Here is a 12,288-nt window from a genome sequence, read left to right on the forward strand (position 1 = left end):
GGGGAAGGGCGAGGGGGAAGAGGGGGGGGAAGGGCGAGGGGGAAGAGGGGGGGAAGGGCGAGGGGGAAGAGGGGGGGAAGGGCGAGGGGGAAGAGGGGGGGGAAGGGCGAGGGGGAAGAGGGGGGGGGAAGGGCGAGGGGGAAGAGGGGGGGAAGGGCGAGGGGGAAGAGGGGGGGGAAGGGCGAGGGGGAAGAGCGAGGGGGAAGGGGAGGGAAGGGCGAGGAGGAAGAGGGGTGGGGAACGGCGAGGGGAGGGGGAGAAAGAGGGGGAAGAGGTGGAACGGTGATGCCGAGGGAGGGAGCGAGAGTGGAAGGGAATGGCAATGAAGGAACGGTGGAGATGGGTATAGTGTTGAAGAGAAGACGCACAGTATTCTTTTGGGCTTTAGCAATCATTTTGCCTCACTGTTGGCCGAGGCTTATCCCAGAACCACCAGCCAAGATACACCAGTCAGAAATGGGCTGCACAAATCACAGGTCTAATAACCCTGGCTGTACATCATTCTCAGAGACCAAACGGGCACTCTTTCCGCTCCACCCCCCCACAAAACAACAACCAGGGCCCCTCCCACCAAACAACAACCAGGGCCCCTACAACCAGGAACGATATGAAAGGCCATGAAGACGGGATTTTTTTTCAAAGAGTGAACTATCGTGCAAATGTTACAACCAAAACCCGCACACACTCGGTGTCCAAGTGTGGTCCTCGTGAAGTATAGTCGATTGTATGCAGATGAAGTAAATTTGTTTTACTCGTTCATGGGATGTGAGCATGACTGGCAAGGTCAGCATTTATTGCTCATCACTAATTGCCGTTGAATAAGTGAGAGGCTTGCTGGGCCATTTCCGAGGGCAGTTAAGAGTCAACCACATTGCTGTTGGTCTGGACACACACATCGGCCAGACCGGATAAGGACAGCAGAGTTCCTTCCCTAAAAAGGACATTCGCGATCCAGATGGATTTTTAATGACAAGTTGAACCTTCCTTATCCGGACTTGGCCTGTTCTAGCTAAGGAATTTTTCCGGACAAGGGGTGGTCACGTTAAATTGGATGATACAGGTTCTGAGCAAGGGGCTGGCTAGTTTGGGCTGGGAGTGTGGCAGAGAGATCATTGGGGGTGGTGGGGGGGCGCGGGGGAAGCGGCACAGTGGATCACAGGGTCAGGCCAGTGATCGCGAGAGTCGGCAGCGAGGAACGACTTCAATTTCTTCATGCTGGAGTTCTGCGTATGCGTCACCCGGTGGCCGGGAATGGTTCTAGACGAGGCGTGGTCCCGGATAAGGACGTTCTGGATAAGGGAGGTTCAACTTGTAGTTTCAAGGTCACCATTACTGATGAGCTTTTTGTTCCAGATTTATTTAATTGAATTTAAATTCCCCAGCTGCCGTGGTGGGATTTAAACTCATGTCTGTATATCATTACACCAGGCCTCTGGATTACTAGTGCAGCAACATAACAACTGTGCTCCCGTTCCCCTGATGACTGAGATTGTATGAATACAGTTCTTTTTAGTACAATTCTGGAATGTAATGGCCTGCAAGATTCTTCAACACCTTATAGAAACATAGAAAATAGGTGCAGGAGTAGGCCATTCAATAAGATCATGGCTGATCATACCAACTATATATACACACCAACTCGGAGACTAAAACATCCATCCCGCTGCCGATACACACACACTGGCCACTTAATTCATTCACAACTTTAGCCTAATGTTGTGTTACTGACACAACACTGAGCTACAATACTAGGGGGTACAGGTCTGTCACTGTATAACACAGGGGTACAGGTCTATTACTGTATAACCCTGGGGTACATTACTGGTAGGTACAGGTCTGTCACTATAACCTTGGGGTACAGTACTGGTGGGTACAGGTCTGTCACTGTATAACCCTGGGGTACAGTACTGGTGGGTACAGGTCTGTCACTGTATAACACTGGGGTATAGTACTGGTGGGTACAGGTCTGTCACTGTATAACCCTGGGGTACAGTACTGGTGGGTACAGGTCTGTCACTGTATAACACTGGGGTATAGTACTGGTGGGTACAGGTCTGTCACTGTATAACCCTGGGGTATAGTACTGGTGGGTACAGGTCTGTCACTGTATAACCCTGGGGTACAGTGCTGGTGGGTACAGGTCTGTCACTATAACCTTGGGGTACAGTACTGGTGGGTACAGGTCTGTCACTGTATAACCCTGGGGTACATTACTGGTGGGTACAGGTCTTACACTGTATAACACTGGGGTACAGTACTGGTGGGTACAGGTCTGTCACTGTATAACCCTGGGGTACATTACTGGTGGGTACAGGTCTGTCACTGTATAATACTGGGGTACATTACTGGTAGGTACAGGTCTGTCACTGTATAACCCTGGGGTACATTACTGGTAAGTACAGGTCTGTCACTATAACCTTGGGGTACAGTACTGGTGGGTACAGGTCTGTCACTGTATAACCCTGGGGTACATTACTGGTGGGTACAGGTCTTACACTGTATAACACTGGGGTACAGTACTGGTGGGTATTATATTAACAATTTAGACTTTGGAATCAAAAACACAATTTCTAAATTTGCGGATGATACCAAATTGTCAATACTGAGGAGGACTGCAACAAATTACAGGAGGACATTAATAAACTTGCAGAATGGGCGTATAATTGTCAAATGAAGTTCCAACACAGATAAATGTGGGGTATTACATTTTGGTCGGAAGAATAGGGAGGTCATTTATTACTTATGAGGAAAGTACAGAAGACTCGAGCAACCTCCCGTTTTTCCTCATCTAAATATATGCAAATAACCCTCTATTCCCTTCTCCCTCATTTGCATGTCTAGCTTCCCCTGAAATGAATCGATACTTTTCGCTTCAACCACTCTGTGGTACCGAGTTGCACATTTTCACCACTCTTTGGGTAAAGCATTTTCGAAGGCCTTTTGAAAATCTAGATAAATTACATCAACTGCATTATTATCTACTCTTGCTGTTACCTCTTCAAAAAATTCAATGAGGTTGGTCAAGCAAGACTTTCCTTTTTGAAATCCATGCTATTTGTTATTATATTTTAATGTAGTCAAATGTGAGGTCACCCACTTTGGACCTAAAATGGATAGAACAGGGTACTTTTTAAGTGGTGAAAGGCTAAAAACAGTGGAGGTCTAAAGAGACTTGGGGGTCCAGGTACATCGATCATTAAAATGTCATGAACAGGTGGAAAAATTAAGCATAAAGGCCAATAGATTGCTGGCTTTTATAGCTAGAGGACTTGAATACAAGGGAGTAGAATTTATGCAGCAGCTATACAAAGCCTTGGTTAGAACATAAGAATTAGGAACAGGAGTAGGCCATCTAGCCCCTCGAGCCTGCTCCGCCATTCAACAAGATCATGGCTGATCTGGCCGTGGACTCAGCTCCACTTACCCGCCCGCTCCCCGTAACCCTTAATTGTCTTATTGGTTAAAAATCTATCTATCTGTGACTTGAATACATTCAATGAGCTAGCCTCAACTGCTTACTTGGGCAGAGAATTCCACAGATTCACAACCCTCTGGGAGAAGATATTCCTTCTCAACTCGGTTTTAAATTGGCTCCCCCGTATTTTGAGGCTGTGCCCCCTAGTTCTAGTCTCCCCGACCAGTGGAAACAACCTCTCTGCCTCTATCTTGTCTATCCCTTTCATTATTTTAAATGTTTCTATAAGATCACCCCTCATCCATCTGAACTCCAATGAGTAAAGACCCAGTATACTCAATCTATCATCATAAGGTAACCCCCTCATCTCCGGAATCAGCCTAGTGAATCGTCTCTGTACCCCCTCCAAAGCGAGTATATCCTTCCTTAAGTAAGGTGACCAAAACTGCACGCAGTACTCCAGGTGCGGCCTCACCAATACCCTATACAGTTGCAGCAGGACCTCCCTGCTTTTGTACTCCATCCCTCTCGCAATGAAGGCCAACATTCCATTCGCCTTCCTGATTACCTGCTGCACCTGCATAACTGACCTGACAGGGGAGTAACCATGACCCCAACGTGGTTCTCCCTGGATCAGGAAGGCGATTCTCCTCTGCTTTTTGGAAATAGGAGGTGGGTGGGGTGGCTTGACCCATCCACCTCCATGGCACGAACCTGGTATTGCAGTACTTCCAGGAACGGTGCAGTGGCTCTAGGCCTTTTGGCTAAGAGCATTGGCGCAGAGTGATCCTTGATGTGTGCAAGGTGACCTCTGGCGTTTGTGATTTGACAAAGAATTGGAAAGATTGGCAACGAATAATAAAAAATAAAAAAAATGACTCCTAAAAGAGTTTCATGCACAAGGACCCCCAGGTCCCTCTGCACTGCAGTATGTTGTAATTTCTCCCCATTCAAATAATATTCCCTTTTACTGTTTTTTTTCCCCCCAAGGTGGATGACCTCACACTTTCCGACATTGTATTCCATCTGCCAAACCTTAGCCCATTCGCTTAACCTATCTAAATCTCTTTGCAGCCTGTGTCCTCTACACAACCCACTTTCCCACTAATCTTCGTGTCATCTGCAAATTTTGTTACACTACACTCTGTCCCCTCTTCCAGGTCATCTCTGTATATTGTAAACAGTTGTGGTCCCAGCACCGATCCCTGTGGCACACCACTAACCACCGATTTCCAACCCGAAAAGGACCCATTTATCCCGACTCTCTGCTTTCTGTTAGCCAGCCAATTCTCTATCCATGCTAATATATTTCCTCTGACTCGGCGAACCTTTATCTTCTGCAGTAACCTTTTGTGTGGCTCCTTATCGAATGCCTTTTGGAAATCTAAATACACCACATCCATCGGTACACCTCTATCCACCATGCTCATTATATCCTCAAAGAATTCCAGTAAATTCGTTAAACATGATTTCCCCTTCATGAATCCATGTTGCGTCTGCTTGATTGCACTATTCCTATCTAGATGTCCCACTATTTCTTCCTTAGTGATAGTTTCAAGCATTTTCCCCACTACAGATGTTAAACTAACCGGCCTATAGTTACCTGCCTTTTGTCTGCCCCCTTTTTTCTTTTAAACAGAGAAGTTACATTAGCTGCTTTCCAATCCGCTGGTACCTCCCCAGAGTCCAGAGAATTTTGGAGATTATAACTATTGCATCTGCTATAACTTCCGCCATCTCTTTTAATACCCTGGGATGCATTTCATCAGGACCAGGGGACTTGTCTACCTCGAGTCCCATTAGCCTGTCCAGCACTACCCCCCCAAGTGATAGTGATTGTCTCAAGGTCCTCTCTTCCCACATTCCTGTGACCAGCAATTTTTGGCATGGTTTTTGTGTCTTCCACTGTGAAGACCGAAGCAAAATAATTATTTAAGGTCTCAGCCATTTCCACATTTCCCATTATTAAATCCCCCTTCTCATCTTCTAAGGGACCAACATTTACTTTAGTCACTCTTTTCCGTTTTATATATCTGTAAAAGCTTTCACTATCTGTTTTTATGTTTTGCGCAAGTTTACCCTCGTAATCGATCTTTCCTTTCTTTATTGCTTTCTTAGTCATTTTTTGCTGTTGTTTAAAATTTTCCCAATCTTCTAGTTTGCCACTAACCTTGGCCACCTTATACGCATTGGTTTTTAATTTGATACTCTCCTTTATTTCCTTGGTCATCCACGGCTGGTTATCCCTTCTCTTACCGCCCTTCTTTTTCACTGGAATATATTTTCGTTGAGCACTATGAAAGAGCTCCTTAAAAGTCCTCCACTGTTCCTCAATTGTGCCACCGTTTAGTCTGTGTTTCCAGTCTACTTTAGCCAACTCTGCCCTCATCCCACTGTAGTCCCCTTTGTTTAAGCATAGTACGCTCGTTTGAGACACTACTTCCTCACCCTCAATCTGTATTACAAATTCAACCATACTGTGATCACTCATTCCGAGAGGATTTTTTACTAGGAGATCATTTATTATTCCTGTCACATTACACAGGATCAGATCTAAAATAGCTTGCTCCCTTGTAGGTTCTGTAACATACTGTTCTAAGAAACAATCCCGTATGCATTCTATGAATTCCTCCTCCAGGCTACCCCATGCGATTTGATTTGACCAATCGATATGTAGGTTAAAATCCCCCATGATTACTGCCGTTCCTTTTTCACATGCCTCCATTATTCCCTTGATTATTGCGCGCCCCACCATGAAGTTATTATTTGGGGGCGTATAAACTACGCCCACCAGTGACTTTTTCCCCTTACTATCTCTAATCTCCACCCACAATGATTCAACATTTTGTTCATTAGAGCCAATATCGTCTCTCACAACTGCCCTATCATCCTTTATTAACAGAGATACCCCACCTCCTTTCCCTTCTTGTCTATCTTTCCGAATTGTCAGATACCCCTGTATGTTTAATTCCCAGTCTTAGCCACCCTGCAACCACGTTTCTGTAATGGCCACCAAATCATCGACCACACTTGGAGTACTGTGAGCAGTTCTGGGCACCACACGTTAGGAAGAATATATTGGCCTTGGAGGGGGGCAGCATAGATTTTTTATCAGTGTGATACACAGACTTCTAGGGTTAAGTTACAAGGACAGACTACACAAATTAGGGTTGTATTCCCTGGAACTTAAGACGGTTGTGGAGCAGGAGTGGGAGGATCGAGAGGCCCATAAAAGGGGCCCCGAGAGTCGGAGGAGCCACAGGAGCAGGAGCAGGAGGATCGAGAGGCCCATAAAAGGGGCCCCGAGTGTCGGAGGAGCCACAGGAGCAGGGCCAAAACGTTTTTAAAAAAATCAAAATCGAAGTGTGACGTCACAGCCAAGTGGGTAAGTGATTGACTAATGGACTGGTGAGTATTTTATCTTCTCCTTTTTCTTTTCTTATCAGTTGGAAACCTTTGGCATTGTTGCCAAATTAAGTTAATTTAAGGGTTAAGTCATAGCAGGAGAGCCCAGACCTGTGTCATGCTCCTCTTGTGCTACGTGGGACCGCATTGCGGCACTGGAGCTGCGCATGGATTCACTCTGGAACATCCGCGATGCTGAGGATGTCGTGAATAGCATGTTTAGCGAGTTGGTCACACCACAGGTAAAGGTTACACAGGCAGATAGGGAATTGGTGACCATCAGGCAGAGCAGTGAAAGGAAGGTAGTGCAGTGGTCTCCTGCGATCATCTTCCTCCAAAACAGATATACCACTTTGGATACTGTTGGGGGAGATGGCTCACCAGGAGAGGGCACCAGGGGTGGCTCTGCTGCACAGGAGGGCAGGAAAAAGAGTGGGAGAGCTATAGTGATAGGGGATTCTATTGTAAGGGGAATTGATGGCCGTTTTTGTGGCCGCAATCAAGACTCCAGGATGGTATGTTGCCTCCCTGGTCCAAGGGTCAAGGATGTCTCGGAGCGACTGCAGGACATTCTGGAGAGGGAGGGTGAACAGCCAGTTGTCGTGGTGCATATAGGTACCAACGATATCGGTAAAAAACAGGATAAGGTTCTACAAGCTGAATTCAGGGAGCTTGCAGTTAAATTAAAAAGTAGGACCTCAAAAGGGAGTAATCTCAGGATTGCTACCAGTGCCATGTGCAAGTCAGAGTAAAAATAGCAGGATAGCTAAGATGAATACGTGGCTTGAGGAATGGTGCAAGAGGGAGGGATTCAAATTCCTGGGACATTGGAACCGGTTCTGGGGGAGGTGGAACCAGTACAAACCGGATGGTCTGCACGTGAGCAGGACCAGAACCGATGTCCTGGGGGAGTGTTTGCTAGTGCTGTTGGGGAGGGTTTAAACTAATATGGCAGGGGGATGGGAATCTATGCAGGGAGACAGAGGGAAGTAAACTGGGGCAGAAGCAAAAGATAGAAAGGAGATAAGGAAAAGTGGAGGGCAGAAAAATCAAGGGCCACATTACAACATAAAAAGACAAAGAGTGTTAAAAAATCAAGCCTGAAGGCTCTGTCTCAATGCGAGGAGTATTTGTAATAAGGTGGATGAATTAACTGCGCAGATAGCTGTTAACGGAAATTATATAATTGGGATTACTGAGACATGGCTCCAGGGTGACCAAGGCTGGGAACTCAACATCCAGGAGTATTCAATATTCAGGAAGGATAGGCAAAAAGAAAAGGAGGTGGGGTAGCATTACTGGTTAAAGAGGAGATTAATGCAATAGTAAGGAAGGACATTAGCCTGGATGATGTGGAATCTGTATGGGTAGAGCTGCAGAACACCAAAGGGCAGAAAACACTCGTGGGAGTTGTGTACAGACCACCAAACAGTAGTAGTGAGGTTGGGGATGGCATCAAACAGGAAATTAGGGATGCGTGCAATAAAGGTACAGCAGTTATGGGTGACTTTAATCTACATATAGATTGGGCTAACCAAACTGGTAGCAATACGGTGGAGGAGGATTTCCTGGAGTGTATAAGGGATGGTTTTCTCGACCAATATGTCGAGGAACCAACTAGAGAGCTGGCCATCCTAGACTGGGTGATGTGTAATGAGAGAGGATTAAATAGCAATGTTGTTGTGCGAGGGCCCTTGGGGAAGAGTGACCAGAATATGGTAGAATTCTTCATTAAGATGGAAAGTGACACAGTTAATTCAGAGACTAGGGTCCTGAACTTAAAGAAAGGTAACTTCAATGGCTAGGATAGACTGGCAAATGACACTTAAAGGGTTGACGGTGGATAGGCAATGGCAGACATTTAAAGATCACATGGATGAACTTCAACAATTCTACATCCCTGACTGGCGTAAAAATAAAACAAGAAAAGGTGGCTCAACCGTGGCTAACAAGGGACATTAGGGATAGTGTTAAATACAAGGAAGAGGCATATAAATCGGCCAGAAAAAGCAGCAAACCTGAGAACTGGGAGAAATTTAGAATTCGCCAGAGGAGGACAAAGGGTTTAATTAAGAGGAGGAGGAGAAATAGAGTATGAGAGTAAGCTTGCAGGGAACATAAAAACTGACTGCAAAAGCTTCTATAGATATGTTAAGAGAAAAAGATTAGTGAAGACAAATGTAGGTCCTTTGCAATCAGAATCAGGTGAATTTATAATGGGGAACAAAGAAATGGCAGACCAACTGAACAAATACTTTGGTTCCGTCTTCACGAAGGAAAACACAAATAACCTTCCAGAAATACTAGGGGACTGAGGGTCTAGCAAGGAGGAGGAACTGAAGGAAATCCTTATTAGTCAGGAAATTGATGGGATTGAAGGCCGATAAATCCCCAGGGCCTGATAGTCTGCATCCCAGAGTACTTAAGGAAGTGGCCCTAGAAATAGTGGATGGATTGGTGGTCATTTTCCAACATTCTATAGACTCCGAATCAGTTCCTATGGATTGGAGGATAGCTAATGTAACCGACTTTTAAAAAAAGGAGGGAGAGAAAACAGGGAATTATAGACCGGTTAGCCTGACATCGGTAGCGGGGAAAATGTTGGAATCAATTATTAAAGATGTAATAGCAGCGCATTTGGAAAGCAGAGAGAGGATCAGTTCAAGTCAGCATAGATTTATAAAGGGAAATCATGCTTGACAAATCTTCTAGAATTTTTTGAGGATGTAACTAGTAGAGTGGACAAGGGAGAACCAGTGGGGATGTGGTGTATTTGGGCTTTCAAAAGGCATTTGACAAGGTCCCACACAAGAGATTAGTGCGCAAAATTAAAGCACATGGTATGGGGGTAATGTATTGACATGGATAGAGAACTGGTTGGCAGACAGGGAACAAAGAGTAGGAATAAACGGATACTTTTCAGAATGGCAGGCAGTGACTAGTGGGGTACCGCAAGGTTCAGTGCTGGGACCCCAGCTATTTACAACATACATTAATGATTTAGATGAAGGAATTGAATGTAATATCTCCAAGTTTGCAGGTGACACTAAGCTGGGTGGCAGTGAGAGCTGTGAGGAGGATGCGAAGAGGCTGCAGGGTGACTTGGACAGGTTAGGTGAGTGGGCAAATGCATGGCAGATGCAGTATAATGTAGATAAACGTGAGGTTATCCATTTTGGTGGCAAAAAACAGGAAGGCAGGTTATCTGAATGGCGAAAGATTAGGAAAAGGGGAGGTGCAACGAGACCTGGGTGTCATTGTACATCAGTCATTGAAAGTTGGCATGCAGGTACAGCAGGCTGTGAAGGCGGCAAATGGCGTGTTGGCCTTCATAGCGAGAGGATTTGAGTATAGGAGCAGGGAGGTCTTACTGCAGTTGTACAGGGCCTTGGTGAGGCCACACCTGGAATATTGTGTACAGTTTTGGTCTCCTAATCTGAGGAAGGGCATGCTTGCTATTGAGGGAGTGCAGTACTGGTGGGTACAGGTCTGTCACTGTATAACACTGGGGTACAGTACTGGTTGGTGCAGGTCTGTCACTATAACACTGGGGTACAGTACTGGTGGGTACAGGTCTGTCACTGTATAACACTGGGGTACAGTACTGGTGGGTACAGGTCTGTCACTGTATAACACCGGGGCACAGTACTGGTGGGTACAGGTCTGTCACTGTAACACTATGGTACAGTACTGGTGGAAGGCAGGCAAAGCTGCCCTGTGCGTCCCGTACATCACCACAATAGGTGGTTACCCCAGCGTCTGGCAGCGGATTGGGGGGGGGGGGGGGGGGGGCGCGGAGGGGAGGTTTATCTTTGCTGGCGCCAGGTTCCAGGTTCTGATGAATTGCCTTAATTAACGGGCTCCCATCTCCTCAACCAATGCGCAGCAATTCACTTAATAGGCACACACGTCCCGATTGCTGAGTTGGTACATGCAGTGTGAAGGTGACTGGCAGGGAGAAGCTTTGATCCGCAGTCCGTGCTGATCTCAGCCAATGCAGCACTTGGAGAGCTAGAATCCGACTCAGTACCTGTACCCACCAGTACTGTACTCCAGTTTTATAGTGACAGACATGTACCCATCAGTACTGTACCCCAGTGTTATATAGTGACAGATCTGTACCCACAAGCACTGTACCCCAGTGTTATATAGTGACAGACCTGTACCCACCAGTACTGTACCCCAGTGTTATATAGTGACAGACCTGTACCTACCAGTACTGTACCCCAGGGTTATATAGTGACAGACCTGTACCCACCAGTACTGTACCCCAGGGTTATTTTGTGACAGACTTGTACCCACCAGTACTGTACCCTAGGGTTGTATAGTGACAAGACTTGTACCCACCAGTACTGTACCCGTGTTATATAGTGACAGCCCTGTACCCATCTGTACTGTACCCCAGGGTTATAGTGACAGACCTGTACCCACCAGTACTGTACCCCAGTATTACACTGCAGTGTTATTGCAAAATGTTTGTTATTCAGTGTGAAATCACACCCCCATCACCAAACTCCAGATCCCTTTCCCACCCTCGCAGACATTCCCACAAACCCCCAGATTCACCAAGCTATGCTTGCCCCAGACAATCTGGAGCCCACCCACCCCCTGTCCGCCCATCACCCCCAGTACCCCCCGGCCCACTCACTGTTGTACTGCACTCTCCCGCCCCCGGGCCCACTCACTTGTACTGTACTGCCCTCCCACCCCCGGGCGCACTCACTGTTATACTGCACTCCCCCCCGAGCCGAGCCCACTCACTGTTGTACTGCCCTCCCACCCCCGGGCCCACTCACTGTTGTACTGCACTCCCTTGGCGAATCTGCGCTGCAGGCTCTGGTTCATGCTCTGCAGGCCGGCCGGGATGACCTTGTCCCTGCCCGGGGCCTGCTCCGTGCCCACCAGCTTCTTCAGAGCCGAAAACATGTCGCCGGGGTAGCGTGAACCGAGCGGCCGGGCCCGGACCCGGACCCGGGGACAAGCAGGCGAAGCGCTCACTCCCACCGCGGCTCATTCACACGGCAGGCCCAGCCCGCCCGCCGGGGGTCAGGGGGCGGGAAGCCAGGGCGCCTGCGCGGATCCCCGCACACTGCCGGCAGCCGGCCTCCCGCTCGCATTGCGCCTGCGCAGGCCGGGCCACTGAGTCACTTTAAGCAGCCTGACATGCTTGCACTGCGCCCGCGTAGTCCCTATTTTCCCCCATTCACCCCTCACCCACACCATGGTGCAGAAATTCGTCTCGGGCAGTGCAGCAAAACAGGCGGTATCGGATTGCCGCCTGATATTTAATTGCATTGACTGCAATGAAGCTGATTATTGGGCGGGATGTATAACAGGCCGCCACTGCCTTACAGCTCATTTTACTCCAACGCCCAGGCCAAATTTAGAACCCCGTCCTTGAAAAAGAAGTCTTGCATTGACATCCCATGCGACTGTGTCAAGCTATCCCTCCTCATCATTCTCCATTT

The 12,288-nt window shown here is 47.4% G+C and overlaps 1 protein-coding gene across 2 annotated transcripts in view; it reads right to left on the reverse strand.

Moving 5' to 3' along the window:
- The window catches only part of LOC139232561 (rab-like protein 6), a 114,245-nt gene extending 102,370 nt beyond the window's left edge, over positions 1-11,875 (reverse strand). For both annotated transcript variants that reach the window (XM_070862986.1, XM_070862985.1), the window contains exon 1: positions 11,617-11,875. In XM_070862986.1, coding sequence (XP_070719087.1) covers positions 11,617-11,746 — 130 coding nt within the window. In that variant the 5' untranslated portion in view covers positions 11,747-11,875. The remainder of the gene's footprint in view (positions 1-11,616) is intronic.
- Positions 11,876-12,288: the final 413 nt, after the last annotated feature.

The sequence above is a fragment of the Pristiophorus japonicus genome, chromosome 20 (genome assembly GCF_044704955.1).
Source record: "Pristiophorus japonicus isolate sPriJap1 chromosome 20, sPriJap1.hap1, whole genome shotgun sequence".
NCBI lineage: Eukaryota > Metazoa > Chordata > Chondrichthyes > Pristiophoridae > Pristiophorus > Pristiophorus japonicus.